The sequence below is a fragment of the Cyprinus carpio genome, chromosome B9, assembly GCF_018340385.1.
Source record: "Cyprinus carpio isolate SPL01 chromosome B9, ASM1834038v1, whole genome shotgun sequence".
NCBI lineage: Eukaryota > Metazoa > Chordata > Actinopteri > Cypriniformes > Cyprinidae > Cyprinus > Cyprinus carpio.
In genome coordinates, this window is record NC_056605.1 from 7,833,116 (window position 1) to 7,852,167 (window position 19,052).

Genomic DNA, 19,052 nt, shown 5'->3' on the forward strand with positions numbered 1-19,052 from the left:
CTGGGTCTTCCCAAGGTAGTCAGAGGGCAAAGACGTCAGTTTGGTAGTTGGCACTAGTGTCCTAATCACTAACCCTTTGCCTGCTGGTCCCTGGTGTAAAATTGCAGTGGATTTAAGTGAGTTGGATAGTGAAACTTACTTGTGTGAGATTGAAATAGTTCACCCTAAAGCTTCCAAGTTTTCATCAGCCTGAAGTGCCTGTTGTATTATCATTGCAACTGACCTATCGGTAAGCCCCGCCCCCCTTAGTTACTGTTGCGAACTCGGACAAACTGAGTTGATAACTGTCTTACAATAACAGCTGTTCAGTGTGAAAACCTTGTCACAATATGTTTTTGATAAATTTTGGACACAGAAGGACAACCATTCAAGTGGAACTTAAATATGCCACAGAGGGATATATAAAACATTTTAAAATAAATATTGTGGGTATTAATTTGGAAGCAAGAGTTTACAGATCATGATTGCAGATGAAAAAATCTCGGACCAACACTGTTCACAGGGTAAGTTTAAATGAATGTACATTTAACTAATATGAAGAGACAGTGAAATACAGACATTCATTTATGTGTTTTGTCCTACACTGTACATGACATGAGAACAATTTGTTATTTAGCTTTATACGTTAGCATTGACTCAGTTACTTTAACGTTAGCTAGTTTTAGCCAGAGATACCTTGCTGAAGCAGAAGATGACATTTACGTTCTGCTTGAGCAGATGAAAATTGTAACTTAATGAGAGTTTGAGGATAGCTGGAATCAGTAGATGCGTTTACAAGGAACGTTATAATCGGTTTAAAAATCCAATCTGAATAAAAATGCTCCATATAAACTCCTCATTCGGAATAAAAATGCGTAAACAGAATGAAATTGTAATCAGTTTGAGAGGGGTGGGATAAACCTTTCTATAAACCGAACAAAATTAAAATCCTGCCATGTAAGCACATTAAACCGAATACTTTGCATCTACATCATCACATCAAGAGGTCCTGGTCGTCAGAATGGGAACGTGATGTCGGCATCGCAGTACATTCTGTGATTTGTGGACACCGACACTACAGTAGAGACTGGGTAATAGTAGACGTAGAAGTTAAAATTTCAATTATACAGTTAAAAACACATTAGAATGGAAAACACTTGCTGTGTTATGAACTGCCAAATCTGCTCTCATGGCCGGAGCGGAAAGGAAATTAAGCACAATTTACTGCTTTTCAGCTTAGAAACAACACGATGATAGTGAATAGCTTAATGGAAATAAACAATGAGCAATGCTTTTGTCATTTGTATTTATTATTTATTACAGAGTCATAATAAAAAACACATTTGGAAATGTTATGTTATGTGTGATAGCTCGTTGTGAGCACTGTCCGTGTTCATAAAGCAATGCTCCTTTGATTCATTGTTCAGCAACACTTTGTGAGAAATTGTGTATTTGTTCTATTTAAGTACAGTAAAACTTTTTAGTATCAGAATACAAAATATTTCAGAGCTGCATTACAAAGGGTCGTAGGCTACGGTTATTTCCGGTTACACTAGAAACATTTATTCTAAGCAAGTGCAAGTAGTTATCAAAAATATTAAGGCAAATACGGCAATTTTTTTCCTCTGGTGATTTGTATTTGACGTCACTGTAGGCTACTTAGCATGTCCCAAAATCCAAAGCACCGGCACATGTGAACACCATATCGGATTAGATAACGTCTCATGTAAACAGTCCACCGAATCTTTCAATTGGAAAAATACATGTAATGTAATACATGTACATGTGAACGTGGCTAGTGTTACAAGTACCCCAGCGAAGGATACATCTATGCTACCTTCAAAAATTTAAAATGGCACTTTTTTGCATCTAAACTCTTCATACAGATTTTAGTGCGGTTTTAATTTAAGAAGCATAAAATAATTTTTGCCAGCTTTAATTCCTGAGTTTGCCTAAAGGGAGTTTGATGAAACTGAGAAAATATGAAATTACATCAGGCATAAAGAACTCAGAATGGTCGTCTTCTGTCTTTTCTCCTAGAAAACAGATAACACGTGGTAAATACTGTAGTCTAAACAAACCGCTGTGTCTTCCTTCATCAAAAACATGCACACTCAAAAAAAAAAAAAAAAAAAAACCTTTCACCTTTTTTCCAGTAGAGTGAGCCGATTCCTGTTCCGTACTCATTTGAAGCCTCACAGGTATACAGGCCATTGAGGTCAGAGGGTCAGTTTCAAGAAGTAGAGTTTATTTCCTTGTGTTTTTATGGCATCATTAGGGATAGTCTGGTGCGTGCTACTCCACAAATAAGAGAAAAGAATACAAGCTCAGACTGGCAAAAGACTGAAATACTAGGCCCTAAATTAGAAAACAAAACCCAATATGTTTCGCAAACTTTTTTCAAAATGCTTTGTACATAAATGTTAATTTCACAACAGTCATTTATTTATTTTTGCAGATGCATTTTTCACAAGCTGACTTACATAATGCACATATTCTGTCAGTTTGTGAAGAATGCATCTGCAAATCAAATACATGCAAATGAACCTCAGTGCACCGTTGATACGTCACTCTCAGCACTGTTTTGAGGAAGCAAATTATGCCTAGATAGTAGATGTGATGCTTTCCATTAGGATGAGAATAATAGTAGCATTTCCTTTCTTTTCTTATTTTATTTATTTATTTGGTTATTGATTGATTGACGTTTCGTACCTGTGCCAGCTGAAGTGTGTAGCTGCAGGATTGGCATCTGCCTCACACTGATACACCTCAGCAATAGAGCGATTCTTGAAAGCTTTCATAAAGACCAGCTTAGGTGGATCTTTAAAACACAAAATTACAAACATATGACTGCAAATATATCACTTACATGCAAATCACAATCCATATAAACAAATTCAGATGGCTTACCAAGTCTCCACTAACTGCCAAAAGTAAAATTTGCCACTATACATTAGATCAACTGATCAGTCAATAATCAATTAATAAATCAAATACATGTGTCAACTTGTCTATAAATGGATAAATCAAGAATTGTGAAATAGTGGTTCAGTGCAGGGGGGCCATTTATGTACATATTAATTCCATTTGAACAATTACTAAAGTAAAATTATATATAGCATAGTTATAAAAAATAATGTACTTTGCTTGTTCTTGAACTTGAACTGTTCACATAATGAGCCTGTTGGTGGCACTTGGGCTTCATTTAACAAACAATGATAGTTGCATCAAACGCTAAACGATATATCAACATGCATTACATAAACACTACTGACAATTAATGGAGCATCTTCTACTTTAGCCATTTCAGATTTATTTAAAAAAATAAAATAAACATAAAACAGACACTGGCTATCAGGGAATACATGAATACATATTAAGTAAGTTAGACTTAATTTATCAAAAAAGGTGTAAACGTTTACTGGAGACTAACAACCAGCCAGGGCGAATTGTATGCGTGGTCTCGTGAATGGCGCTCCAGAAAGGGGAGTTCATTGTTTGATGAAAATGAACTGAATCCTTTCACAAAAGGCCATTATCAATCCAGGGTGCATCTCAGTCAGTTACCTAGGTAGTGAGTCAGTATGTTGTGCACACGAGTTTGTGCACTGGGTCTGGGAAAGACCTTGGCTCAGTAAACACTGGGACAACTGATCAATCAATTTGTAAAACGTTACCATTAGTATTTATCAACAAAAGACGGGATCGTTATATTATGTTTTTATTTTTATGCTGTTTCAGGGTAGCCCTATAATATGAAATGTACATGTCCTGTTAAATCCTTGCAACAAATGAACAGTCAACATCAATGCTCCCTGTGCTGTGCGATGGATTATGCGATTGTTTATGTGTTCCAAAAATGGTTGCAACTTCTATTTCATCATAATTTTAATTAACTGATATGGTTGCTTTAAAATTATTTAAAAGGCATCGTTTCATTGTTTTAGATTAATTGTACTTTTCTTTCTCCATCAGGGTGTAGCCAAAGGTTTCATTGGTGCTTTGTCATCATTGCAAGTTTTCAGATGCTGGCCAGTGAGTTCTTCCAATACACCAAACACTGGCACATGACCTGACTGCTCCACTGCAACTAGAGTTTTAGAGTTTTTACTGTAATTATAATGTGCTTTATTGTTTTCAGTGGCATCTACGCTAATATTAGACTGTTTTATTCTTATTCTGAGGTCACTGCAGTCACCTGGATCCAGTCCATATCTAGATCAGATGGTGGATCAGCACCTCTACAGCCCTGAATGTCAGCGGAGACCATGTCAACTAGTTGAGCTCCAGAGACAGATCTCCTGCGAAGATCTCATCACCTAGAAGGTCATCAGGACAAGACCATAGCCGCTTTTCCACTGTCGGGCCAGTGCGAGCCAGGGCTTAAAACGGGCCGGGCGGGGCTAATAGCCTCGGGCCAGTAGACGAGGCCAAAATAGCGCTGCGTTTCCACAGTCGGGCCTGAAGCTCCGCTGCGCTTCACTAAAACCCGCCCTTTACACGCCTCTCAGGAACAACGTCATGCAATCCAATTATTTCACCAACAAAGAGAAGTTATCAGAAAACTAATAAGAAATAAATCACTGGAACATGCGCGATCACAAAACGAACACGATAACAGCAGCCTTTTGTTTGCATGCTTTGTTAAATATTTAAATTCAAAAGCATCGATGTTTTACTATAATAAGTGATAGCCTACATTGAGCATAATGAATTAATTTATCAAGCTTGAAAATTTGTCTCAGAAATAAATGTATTTCTATTTTATTTATTTATTTTTAACGCTGAAGCGTTATGAAAATAGCCTGCTTATTCAGTCGAGACTGTTTCTGTTTATTTGTAGTCACATACATCACATTTAAAGAATTATAATTTCTCTATTTTTATAAAAGCTCCCGAACAAAAAAAATTATTATATTTTTAACACATACTACACACAGATAAAAACAAAACAAGACACACAACACATAAAAAAAATTACAACACAATATTGATAGAGAATAAGAAGCTGAACTCCTTATTTCTTCAGGCGGTCACATTTACCATGTTTATTATGGTAATGTTAATACCTAGCGTGCATATTCTTTTGCATCGCTTATAAATATTTCTGTTGTATGGTGATTATAATCCACATCGGATCAAGTTATTTCAAACACTCGCTTCTGACTGAAAATGAGTTTTGAGCTCAACTTATTTTAAAAAGTTTTTAATGCAGGTGTTATATCTGTAGCTTTATAAAATGATCCGCGGCGCTGATGCGCTCCAGACGCAGAGAAACTCCGCCTTCTTTCATAACCACTCCTCTAGCCCCAGCTGGCCCGCTTTGGCCCAAGGTTTTCGTCGGGCCAGAAAACCCTGGCCGTTGGCCCCGAGGAAGCCCCGACGAGGCACGATCAAGCCCCGGAAGTGACAGTGGAAACGCAACTGGCCCTGGCACGCACTAGCACGCCCGCTTTTGGCCCGACAGTGGAAACACGGCTCATGAGAAACAACATCCTCTGCTCAATCTGACCTGGGTTGCAGCCTGGAATTAAACTACGAAATGCTGGTTTCGTCTGGCCAGAGGAGAAACCTGGTTTCTCCCAAGGTTTTTTCTCCATTCTGTAACAGATGGAGTTTTGGTTGCTTGCCGCTGTCGCCTTTGGCTTGCATGTTTGACTGATTGCACAGACACTATTGGAAGAGAGATGAACTGGATGATGACATCACTGAATCATCAATGAAAGGACTTTAGTTGGAAAAATAACTTGTTATTGTTCTCTTGAATTATTGAAAAACTATTTTCCTGTTGACACTGTAAAGCTGCTTTGACACAATCAGTACTGTATAAAGCACTATATAAGTCACTTGACTTGATTTTTTATACTGTTTTATATACACCTGGTTAATTATCTTTTTAAACATTTTGCTTCATTTTAAAGATGCAGTTGTGAACAGTAGAAATATTTGTAAATGTTTGTTTGCAAACACTTTGTTTAACTTGTTTAGTTAACTAAAGTTTAAACTGAATTTTGCAGTTGTATTACAAATGTAATGTTTGTCTTCTGGAGCTTTAAAGGGATAGTTCACCCAAAAATGATAATGTGCTGTTAATTTACTGACCCTCAGGCCATTCAATATGTAGGTGACCTCTATGTTTAGTCTGTATGAAAAATTTTATAAATGCAGATTGTTATTAAATAAAGGCTATTACGTGTTGTAATGTGTGTTTTTAGTGATTGCTAGACACCAATTAATCATTTTAATCTTGTTAAACTATCAAAATATATAAAATGAAATAACTAGTTCCACAACAATTTCTTATGATGCCCAATTATAAACATATAAAACACATGGAGTAAATGGTTAAACTTGCTGTACTTTTCTACATTTTTTGGCCAATTAAAACATTTTAGCTGAATGGACTGTAAAACTAGTTCAGTAAAGGTTGAGCCAACTGAAAAATAACCATTCAGATAACACTTTGAAGAGAGAAATTTGACAGAACATAAAAATTTTGTGGAACTAGTTTCTAAATAATAATTAGAAGCCTCAAAAGTATACACCCGTATATTATTTATATGGCATTATATGGTGTAATTCAGATGTTTCTATTTGACCGGGATTCTTTCATTCAGCTATTCAACGGGACGATGCAAGTCCGGTAATAAATGGCTGCCCACTGCTCCGTGTGTGTGTGTGTGTGTGTGTGTTTTCACTGCTGTGTGTGTGCGCTTTGGATGGGTTAAATGCAGAGCACGAATTCTGAGTATGGGTCACCATACTTGGCTGTACATACGTAGCATCAGTTGTCCTTCAGCTGAACCACTGGTTAAACTGTTTTGTGACCCAAGCACATTATATTTCCAAGTAAATCACTTTAACTCTCCAGTTTTATTTCAGTTTGAGTTACAATGTTGAAGCTGAAGTTGTCATAACCTTAATGTTTTAAACTAACATTAATCATTTAAATTCAAAATGTTATTTGCTTTTACTTTGTCATTATGTCCTTTTTGACCAGTCTTCATATATTAGACCAATATGTCAAGTCTGCCTTGGAAAAGCAATTATTATACCAGTAAACTCAAAATTGGAGTAAAAATGAACAAACTACAGTAGGCTATATGTACTTTGTAATTGTAGGCTCGGATTATTATATTGTTATATAGCCTAGTGTTTGGTTACTGATAGACAGTCAAAAAGACAAATTAATCCATATTTTATTTATTTATAAAATAACACACCACAGATCCCCAAGAAACAGTAACAAAAACATAGTGCCAAATGTCAGAAATAGCGTATGGGGTTGTCACGTGATAAAGGAATGACTCAAACCCGAGCACTCGAGAGATTAACTAATCGATTCTTTTTCCGGCTCAGACAGCATAGGTTTAGTGTAAGAGGTGGTGAGTTAATCATAGACTGAAGACCCAGGTAAACAATGAATTACTCTTCTTTGTTTCTTATAGCATTATAGTTTTGTATTGTTTGTAGTATGATCAACGTTTGCGTAAGTAGTAGATGTGTTGGGGAAGTAACACGTAACATTTTAATTACATTTTGCCAAAATGAACGAAATGACTCTTAAAAAGATTCGTTCATTTTGCTGAACGAGACTCAAAGGTCCGAGTCGGTAAAATGATCCGAACTTCCCATCACTAATGGCAACCTCACATGCTTGCTGCTGCTCTAATCATAGTAAAACAGCTATTTTCATTTAGTGTATTTTCACTTTGCGTTACTGCAGATTATGTGCATCTTAAGCTCATATTTCATTGGTCAATGTGAGGTGGTGCGCTATCTTCCCGGTCTTATTCATAAATCAGTTAACTATACTTCAATAAGTGTGTATTATGTGTCGTGTCCTGTCCACATGACTAATCGCTTGAATGAACGTAATGGATTCAAATATTAGTCCATTTATTCTAAAGCAGCTCTTAAAAATATTAACGCAAATTAAACCATTTTTTTCCTCTGGTGATTTGTATTTGTCGTCATTGTACGCTACTTAGCGTGTCTCTAAACATGGAGCAGTGACATAAATTCCCATTCTCTATTGGCTGGATTTGTTTTTAGTCAACACTGACATTCTGAATGTTCACTGGATCTAAAAATAACCCCTCATTTAAGGTTGTAACTGTAAATGTAACTCTTTGGTGTAAGTCTCACAAATGTTGAGATAAATAAGAGTATATTATTCAATAAATTATAAAATAATAATTAGTACTAATGTAATGAGTTTGATGATTTGTTTATCTATGTGTGAGAAAGTTAAAGGTAGGGTAAAATTAGGTTAACCACAGAAACACTCACTCGCACACACACACACACACACACACACACACACACACACACACACACACACACACAATAGAATTATACATATAAAGCACCCAATTATAAAAGACTAATGTTTGCAACCTCGTTTTTTCTATATAGCCTACAGTATATTTAATCAAAGCAGGTTTCACAATATCAAGGGCTCTGTAGCACCGTTACAAACAACAGACTATCAAATGCGGTCATTGAAGCAGCCTAGAGAAAATGTCGTAGATTCGCTGCCATCATAGAGCTATGGACACAAGGGTACACTGTGGTGTCTGTTTGCATGTAAGCTAGACTACTCACCTGCTATTTTTACGCAGAATAAGGAAAATAAAATCAGACCATGCCGCGGAGAGAAGCATCGTTAAGTCTAACGCAGTCCATCTATACTACAACAAAGACCGTTCATTCGATTTTGTCGTAATCTTCCACCCTGTTATTTCATCTTCAAGCTGGGTTTCTTTTAATCCATCCAACATGTAGTTTTACTGTGTAAAACCGGAGTTTTCGTACAGTAAGGAAGATGGACGGAGTCGCCACTTTATCTGACTGTAGTTACCTGATATATAACGCACACGCAATCAATAGTATCCAGCTGCAGACCCGCAGCACCAGCAGTTTCAGAACCTGAAGCGAGGAGCTTACGTTCTTAATACCGTAGCGCCACTCACCGGTTTTAAGGGGTAATTTGCTTTTATTACATACAATACGACATACTGTATGTTTGTGTGTATACATTTTATAATGATATATTAAGCATTTAAAAAACATTAATCTTGTGTAATTTAGTTGTATTCAGTTATTCGTTTCATTGTATTATGCGAGTTATTTCCTGTTTGTGATATTAAAAATAATGTTTAAATTTTTTATATGAAATATATTTTAAATCACAAGATTCAAAATAAATGTTTACTCCAAAGTCAAGAACATGTGCATCATACATTTTCCTAAATGAGAACTAAAAATTTCAATAAAACACACACAAACAAACAGCAGCATAATTTTAAAAGTAACAATCAAAATGTACACAATAATTAAACTATTAAGCCCATTCTGTCATGACAATCCTGCATGAAAATTTACAAAACGTACAATTCACTCGTGGGCACATTTTGACATGACAATCTTGCATAAATTCAAAAGAAAATGTATCAAATGAACAATATAATTTTAGGCCCATTTTGTTATGACAATCCTGCAAAAATAACTCCCCTGAACATAAGATGAAATATGAAGGGCACTCTGGACGCTTCTGGTTAATTGTTCCAGGAGATTGCTGAGGGTCTTTTCCTTGTCCTCTTCCTCCATTATGAGAGACTTGCTTCACTCTGCAGCTGGTGTCCGGAGGTGCAGCACGCACACTCAAACGATCGTCCGGTGTTGAACTGAAATCTGACCCCCCCGGACAAATCGCACTCCCCTTTGCGTGCCCGCGCGTCACACAGTTGAACGCAGCGCTTGCAGTTAAAGCCTTTTATATTCATAATTTTTTCCACAGTTGGCACCAAGAACGAACATAGAAGCGTTGTCTGATTAACAAGCAGCTAACGGATGCAAAAACGCCAACTGGAGAAGGTCGTCAATGAAATTAAACCGCAATTTCCAAAGTAAAAGTGCAAATTTTATTCTGAAATTATTAACTGCACCAACTTTATCATCTCGCAATGCTCTTCCCATAAAACGTCTCGGTTACGTATGTAACCCTTGTTCCCTGAAGAAGGGAAAAGAGACGTTATGTCAGTGACTGACGAATTGGTATCTCAGTAGAGAGACGAATCACCTTCGAGTGTTAACAAAACAAGCCAATGAATGTTGGCATGCGAGATTTGCATCGCACACCACTATTGCTGACCCCCTCCAGTGCCCTGCGAAAGCCGGCAAGTCCCCCCACATCAGTTGGGGCGGAAGATAGGACAGGGCTTAGGCAGAGGAACCCGCCACTGCTGTGGGAATTGGATAACACTGGGAAAGCGTACCCAAGTAGGGGAACGCTACGGAACCACATCCTGCACTGTAAAATGTAATTAGTTGACCTTACTTAAAAAAAGTATGCAAACTCGTTGCCTCAAAAAAAATTAAGCAAAGTAAGCTTAAGATTAGTGAGTTAGAAAAGCTTGTTTATTTTAAGTGTGCAGTACTAAATCAAGTAGTACCACTAACACGTTTTTTTATGTTCATGTAACTTAATAGACATGCTTAGTGTTAACTTAATTTTTTCATTTTGTGTGGATTGCTTGATATAAATTTAACCCCACTTAGAATTACTAAATACCTACAACTTAACACTTTTAGTTCTGCTCACTCATTTTTCAAGTTCACTTAAATTAAAGAAACCAATTTCCTTGAATGGGTCCTTGTTGCAGCTACCCAGGTTTGGGTCCAACCTGTGGCCTTTTCTCTCCCCCATTTCTTATCTATTTTTGCTGTTACTATCTAATAAAGGCAAACACACCACAAACATATACTTTAAAAGAACACTCACTGGGTTGATTCAGCTCCATTACAACATTTATTCAATGCACATTCAAGTACAAAACAGCAGCTAAACAACAAAGTTTTTGTTTGATTTAACTGTAGAAAATGACATGGAAAAATATAAAAAATAAAACCACATTTCTGTGAGCTAATAACAGTCTCCCAATATTAAACAGGTAAACACCTGATAACTACAGGACTTAAGTGCATGCAAAATCAGTGCATTTCTGATCAAAACTGAAAGTACAACAAATGCTTTTGTTTCCCAAATTGAACAGTCCAAAGATTAAACATCACTCCTTGGGGTTTGTATTTGTACTACATTACAACTATTAAAAGTTTTCCCAAAACACAAATGTAAACAGGACAACCTTGATAGGTTCTTTTCTAACATTATCATCTAATAACAACTAACAACTCTTTGCAAACAACTCTATTTCCACCATTAGCATACCTGCATAACATGGTACAGACTTCAATGGAACTTTTCTTTTTTTTAATTGAGATCGTAAATAAGCGAGAACAGTTGCATGAAAGCATCAAACTTTCTCTGATAACAGGAGAAAATTAATGGCTGCAAAGCTTACAAAGTGCTATCTGACAGCTGACGGCTCTTTACTGTTCTAACCCAGAAGACTGTTCTTCAGAGTTAACAGTTTTGGTGGGAGTTTTTTCTTTCAGTCCAAGCATCACAGTCTGAATGAAGTTGAGCGTATTTGCCATGCATTTTGGGTAATCCAAATGCAACGCATATGTAAGCCCAAACAACAGACAAACTGCCTGAGGCAAGTTTTTAATATGATCCATGACAATACCTCCCTCCAGAATGATGGCAGTGGAGATGGGCTGGAGGTCCACTGAGCTTTGACCCTCGTGAGGACTATCTTCACTGACAACTGTCAGCACACCAACAGTGATGCATTCTAGGGCCTCGTCTCTCGCTGTATCCTACAAAGACACACATTCTTCAGCATTGCAATTTATGCTATTCTAAAACATTTATTTTTAGTGTTGTAATGTTATCAGAGAACATGGCTTTAAATATGTTTTCACACTGGATTGTTACAATAAAGCAAACAAAATATATTTGGTATGGTTAAACTAAAGCTATGGAGATACAACAAGGTCTATACATTCTTGAACAGTGACACTGACTTTTCAACCTAGACTCCTACTCCTTAGATTTGAAATTAATGAATGTGTATAACGTTTATGTGGAAAATTTTATTTTTATTTACTGGCTGTTTACATATCTCTCAGATTAGTTGTGGAGGTATTGCTATACAAACTACATCAGTCACTGTACAAAATGTATATTGTATATCGAGCAGATAGAATTACATCTTCTATGTCAACACAGGTATAGTTTTATATTCATGCAGACCAAACTTTTTCTTATGTGCAAGTACTTACAGAGCAGGTCTTGTAGAATTCACTGGAGTCGTCACCGAGTAAAATGGGAATGCCTTTGAGGACAACAGAGCGAAGTACTGTCACGTCTGGTGTCTAATGATACACAGAGAGAGAAAAGACCAATTAACAGAGTAATTTGCAAGGCACAAGCAGACAGGAAATAAAATAGGTTGGTCTGGCATTTAGAACTTGATTGATGAACTATCATACAGATCAAAAGCAAAATGAACCTACTTACCATCCAGCTCATGTGCTGCATCAGCTCCCTGAGTTTCTGGCCAACAGTTCCCTTTTTTGTTTTGAAAAGTTCGATGAAACGTGGGACGTACTGGTCCAGAGCCTCAAAGAAGTTTCCCTCAAGATTCTTACTGTCGATTCTATTAAACTCAGCAAACACCTGAAAAAGTAGAGAGAGGGGTGGCAGAGGTATTAACAGTCCAACAAGTGTTTGGATTTCTAGCCACACACCTTGAATTTATTTTTGATTTGCATTATTTTATTGGTTGAGAATCAAAATAGCTTACCTGTCTCTCTGTGAAGAGTGCTGGCACTCGTTCAACCATGGTCTGTACAGCAGGCTCCTTTTTTACAATTTCTTGTCTGCGTAGTGGGAATGATTGGTCCATCATTTGTGAAATGAGAGTGCCATTTGGTTGTTTTTTCTTCATTTCTTCCACTAGAACCATTCTGGCATTTTCAAGCCTTGTTTCATCATGTCCTTCAGGTAAGTTAGGCAGGTAGTTTGCTTCACCTCTCTTTGGCCGTTTGAGATTCTTGCTTGAGGATTCTCCCTCTTTACTTCTTTTGCCTCCATTGATTGCTACATCCTCACATCCAGCTTTTCGAAGCTTTGTGCGATAATTGGCCATCTTAAATTTAAGGCTGTTTTTCCAGCCATACCATCCATGTGGTCCAGGCTCAGTGAGGCAGGGGTATTTGCTAATCAGTGCTTTTGCAACACTGCTGAAGTTATCATCATCAGGGTAAGCCTTGAAACGGTACATTGTCTCAGCAAGCTTTTCTAGTATGTCATGCTTCATATCTCGTGGTAGAGTCATACGTGTTTCATCTTTCATAAATGCAAGATCTGCCTGTCTGAGCCTATACTCAACATCTACTGAGAAATTGGGTATGTCAAAAAAGTCTGGCCACCTTTGTCTTAGCGATGGTGATGCTCCTACAGTCGACAGGATCTCAGTGTCTGCTGTGCTGCACTCAGTGTCTGATGTTGTGGTGGGTGATGACAATGCTGTTAAATGGAGACTCACAAGAGGGATGAGTTTGACTGTAGCTCTTTCAGGTAAATCACTTATTTCAGTCAAATTGCAGAGGGCATTATTGAAGTCTTGATCTTCATACTGCAGTTTAAAGTCATACTGCAGTGACAGTTTATCCACCAGTTGCACTTTGAATTCTTCAATGGACTGTGGTCTCTTATTTAAAGTCAACTTCCTTATATCATCTTCAGCGATGATGATTCTCAGCAACAACCTCTGGTCCATTTTGATAACTGTTGACTCACTCAGCATAATATGTGCCGTTTAAGTGTGACAAGCTGCTTGTCTCCAACTCTGTAAAGTGAAATTGGGAAAACATCATTTAGTTCAGACAACTGAGTGACAGAGAACGTGAACAAATGGCTACTACAGAGCTCGTATGCTCTAAGATGCTCATTGTACCATGATGTCATGAGTCTGCTGACATATATTATGTCTGTATTGATCACCACAATCTTTGCTATTTGTCTGAAATCTGGGAGCCCTGAGCACGATCCAACGGAAATAACCATATTAGCACTGTACTTAATGCCATCTATGCAAACAGAAGCTGCTACAAGGACTGTGTTCTGGTAGTTATTCATGAGATAGAGACAGTTCTTCACATTTTCAGGAAATGAAGCAACAATTACAGACTTCACTTTGTTAATTTCAACAGATGGCTTGAAAAAGGAGTTAGCAGCTAAATGGAAGGCTATCATATGCTGGTGTCTGACAGCTAAAGTAAGGGGTATGTTCTTGAAGTTGTGAATGTGATGCACAACTTTCTTGAAGAACTTGTGTTTGCCTTCAAAACGCATTGTCCACACATCACACACTGGACCAAAAGTTTGAATTAGTTGAGGGTAGTGCTCAATGTAATCGTGCTTCGGTCGTAGCTTCTCGTTCGGGAAAACCTTCTGAAATATATCTCTATGTTCTGCAATCTTGCAGTCAAGAAAGCACAATGACTCCTCTGAGAAGCTTGCAGACACTGACAATTCCACTACATCTTTTAAGTTCATTAAAACCTCCCAGGTTTCATCCCCCTCAGGAATGTGATGACCTATCAGTAGTGGCAGAAGGCGAAGGAGTGTCCAATTTTCATGACCATTTCCTCCAATTGTTGCTTTGGAAGCAAAGTTCTTTGCGATGAGCTGGGGTTGGTTTGTTCTGTCTGAAAATGTATATGGAAACTTTTTAATAGCCACATTCCGGATTTCAAGTGAGAAGTATCCCTTTGATATTAGTGCCTTCAAGCACAAGGCCAGTTCAGCCGGAACAACACCCTCCAGAAGATCATGCAAAAGATCTGGAGGATAACCATTGACAACATGAAAATGTTCCAAGCTTTCACTAAGTGGGCAGCTTCTTTTCACGCCATATTGTTGAGCCATGGTAGGATCCTGCAATACATCTTGCACCTGTCTATCATGATTTTCTTTTGTTCTTGGTTGAAATGAGCCTGTCCGCACTTCCTTGTGTTGTATTTCCTCCCGTGTGGCCATACAGAATCGGTACATCTTACTTACTGTGAAGCTTTCAAAGAACCCTCCCAAAGAATGGGCAGCTAAATTATCTGCTGCAACAAATAATACTGTGCCTTTTATGCTGGCTCCTAACTGTTCAACATATACACCCTCAAGAAAAACAAGGTCCTGAATGAGTGGGCGGAGAATTTCACCATAACCATGGTCTTTGAGACTGCTGACCTTGAAAAGTACAGCAAGCTGGATGGTATGAAGAGAGGAGCGATATTTAGGGTGTAGATTTCCAAGTACCCAGTAAATGGCACATAGCTTGTGTTTCTTTCTGGAGGTTCCCAAGGGGTTAGCCACCTCAAAATCATCTATGTACAAGTAAAGAGTAATCCTGAATTCTTCCTCTGTCAAGATAGAATTGTCTTTAAACCGGGAACCATCCCTGTGAGATCTGTATCCTTGTGACAAATTTGACTCAGGTGACATGGCCTTATCTAAAATGTCTCCATTGTTTAGTAATGTCTGCAGCATTTTTAGTATGGGGATATACACAACTGTCTGCCTGTCATTTTTTAGGACAAACTCAACAGGCGTTACCACTGAGAATTCTTTTGAAATGTATGATGTTCGCTTGCTAGTGGTTGACAAAGACCCCCCAGTAGAAGTGAATTTCAGGAATAAATTATTCTCAGTAAATACTTTAGCTATCTCACTCCCCTTACCAAAAAGTAGTATACTTCAAGTTTATTTTATTAAGTAAAGTTCAAGTATATTTTGAGTTTTTGTAAGTATAAGTCAAGTATATGTCAGGTTTCACTGAAATGAAGAACCCAAATGCAGTAGAAATGCAACAAGAGTTTTATTCAGTGATAAATCGAACTGCTGAATTCCAGATCCACAATCCAAGAACTCAACAGAAGAGATCAGAGTCCAAACAGATACATTCCAGGCGAGCGGTAGTCAGAAACAGGCGATGGTCATTAAAGATGATAGTCCAGGCAGATTCAAAGAGATCCACAAATCTAGATAATAATCCAGCAAAAATCCAATAGTCCCGATGAACAGACCACTGGCCAAGGAGCATTGACAGTCCAGACAGCAGTTGCAATAACTGGGCAGAAAAAAGAAAAACTGAAAGAAAAAGAAAAAAAAAACACAAAACTATAACTGATGAACCAAAACAAGAAACGCATAAAAAGCGTTAACAACAAAACACACTAGCAAAGACTAAAAGAAAACATGAGATTTAAATAAGGAAAAAATAAATGAGGAAATGACAAACAGCTGTGAATGCATACACGACCGCGCTGATTGCAAAGCGCAATCAGCTGAATGCGGCTGGCACGCGCAAGTGAAAACCAAAACAATCAACACGTGCACGACCATGCTGATCGCAAAATGCGAACAGCTGATCGTGGCTAGCACGTGCAAACAGAAACAAAAACAAAGGATTCCTCCAGGAGAAAGAGACAGATCAAACCTGAGCCCTGACAGTATACTTAATTGTCATTATAAGTATATATCTTAGAAGTACATAAAGCCCATTTCTGAGAAGTACATAAAAAGTAAACTAAAAGTATACTTTCCCTATTTTTAGTTTAAAATAAGTATACTAATAGCACACTTGAATAAACTTCTTTTTCGTAAGGGTCACTAAAGAATCCTCAACATCTCCACAATGTTGATTTAGTATTTTTCCAACAGATGTATGTAACAATGGCTGTGAAAGCACATAAATTTGGTTGATCTGCTCTATAACTTCTTGCAGGGCATTTTCAGAGATGTTAAGAATTGATGACATTTTCAGAAAAAGAGCAGCTACATTATGTTTCAACTGACTCTCCAAGTTCTCAACATCTTCACTGAGCTCAGTAACCTCAAACTCAACCTCATCAGTTTCAGGGGCGCTATCCTCGGGTTGAATATTTATATGAGGTGAAGGTTCCTCAAGTTCATTATGTGACACAATTTCAGGTTTGAATGCCATCTTATTGTGGTCTTGATGTTCTTTGCTTTTATGTGCATTAAAAGTTGAATAAACATTGCTCTGAAAGTGACAGCCTTGATATGGACAAGAAACCTTTTGCTTCAGCTTCAAATGTCTTCGTAAATGGGTAAAAAAGTCAGCTTCAGTGCAAGGCTCCACGAAGTCACACAGCTGACAATGGAAAGCAGTTTCACCCACGTTCCCTAGGTCCTTTTGAGTGTGCCATGTTGATAAATGGACTTTGAGTGCATTGAAAGATTTAAATGTGCACAGGCATTCCTTATGAAGGCATGGTAGTGGTGAAAATCGAGTGTGGCACCCATGTTTTAAGCGGTAATGCTTAAGTAAGTAGCCCCTCTTTTCAGCACAAAATGTGCAGTACTTACACGTCCACTGCATAGGAAACGATTTGTCTCTTTGAAAAATCTGAAAAGAAAGAAAAGATCATTTTAGCATCAAGCCTAGCAACATAAAAAGACAAAAACACTAACATGCAGTATCAGACTTGAAATACCAAAGATATAGGAAAAACTAAATCCTTGCAAAAATATAATTATCAAACTTTTAATAATTGAAATTCTTCAAGACAAGTGAACACAGCAGTACAAAAGGTAAATGGTAAATGACTCACTTATGTGGTTAGACATCAAGGGAACTGTAGTCCTGGGTATGATGGACTATAAGTCGAACCCACAGCATCTATAGAGACAGTCCAGAAATACATCAAATATTTTAATTACATCAAATATTTGAAATTCAAAATATGCACAAAATATTCTGTATGATGAAATATACTATAATGATGATATACTATAATTACGTCACAGCTACGAATATCGACTAGTGTTAAGTGCGGAGTGTTAAATAAGATAACATTAAGTTAGTTGACTGTGGTGATATCCCCGATCATATGTCGAAACACAGGTAATCCTGTCTTTGATAAACACAGACTGTTATTGTTGGTAGCTAAAGTTAGCTAATTTAGCATAATCCTAACTTTACAGTTTATCTTAAAATAAAATGATACATCCAGACTTGTTCTGATGTTCTGCCTGAGTTTATAAACAACAGTTATAAAGCTCAGGAAACTCACAAACCGCCGGGATCAGTCTGTCATCATGCTAGTCAGTACTCGACAAAAGTTACTGGCATGGTAGGTGGGCGCGACCGTTACACTAAAGTTTTTCCTCAATTTTAACGTGACAAGTCTTTAAAGTTACCTATTTTCAACACAGAGGAAGTTATGGATTGAAAAAATAATAAAGTATTGACCAAGTTTCAAAATATAGCCACGTTATGTCCATAATATAGTTAGTTAGCTAGCGTTAGCCGACATTACTACACACATCATTACTAGCAAGCACAAAACACTGGCGCTGACTTAACGTACAGAAACAAAACGGTCTGCACAAGGGTAAAATATTTACTCACCAAATGAGTGTGCCAAGCACAAGAATCGCTGTTATGATGAAGATAAACACAAGTGCCGTTGAAGCGATGTTTAGATCCAGATCCACCTGGTCAGTTGCGGGCATGATGTGACATGTCTGCAAAATTACGAATCCCGCCACGCCAAGACCCGCCCTACGAAGCAGCTTGATTGGTTGGGGTTAGGCATTTCACCTCGAGTGGTTAAGGACAGTCAATGGATATGACCTATACAAATCAGGTTACGTTGACTTGCGTAAGCATGGACGCCTGGCCAATAGTAGCTATTGAAGGGCGGGGCCACAGTGGGGAACAAAATATTGCCGTCTAGCGTAGACTGATCTGCGCATGCCCACAAGTCATAAACTTACTCTTTCTAAATTAATCCAACTCAAGTAGACTGAACTGGTAAGATTTTTCACCCTCAAAGTACAAGTAACTTACTAAAAGCGAGTGTTAATAGCAGGTTGATAAAAACTGATTAAGGTCAAAATAATATTTTTAATTAAATACCATGTTTGCATTTACGGTGTGTGCATAGGAGGTAACGTGGAAATTACACATATGGACTGGCCATAGGGCAGTGCTACATATGGAAGTCCCTGCGGTAGACTGAGCCCGCCTGGGGTGAGATCACTACGCAACAGAGACGGCAGAGAAATCTCTGCCAGGGAAAGACACAGGCTTACCATGAGGGAAGACATACCGTGGAGGAATACACATGTGTGA

At 37.8% G+C, this 19,052-nt stretch overlaps 1 protein-coding gene and 1 long non-coding RNA gene across 2 annotated transcripts; both read right to left on the reverse strand.

Moving 5' to 3' along the window:
• Nucleotides 1–447: 447 nt before the first annotated feature.
• On the reverse strand, nt 448–8,928 carry LOC109074504. Its single transcript, XR_006155563.1, has 4 exons — nt 8,587–8,928; nt 2,692–2,800; nt 2,125–2,274; nt 448–2,015 (listed from the first exon to the last, which is right to left on the reverse strand). It is a non-coding gene; the product is annotated as an uncharacterized LOC109074504 (long non-coding RNA).
• A 1,643-nt stretch (nt 8,929–10,571) lies between these two features.
• LOC109096253 lies at nt 10,572–13,750 on the reverse strand. Its single transcript, XM_042730847.1, has 4 exons — nt 12,696–13,750; nt 12,410–12,568; nt 12,172–12,264; nt 10,572–11,706 (listed from the first exon to the last, which is right to left on the reverse strand). The coding sequence occupies exons 1-4, from the start codon at nt 13,698–13,700 to the stop codon at nt 11,374–11,376; spliced, it is 1,590 nt and encodes a 529-aa protein (XP_042586781.1). The 5' UTR covers nt 13,701–13,750; the 3' UTR covers nt 10,572–11,373.
• Between the last annotated feature and the right edge of the window lie 5,302 nt (nt 13,751–19,052).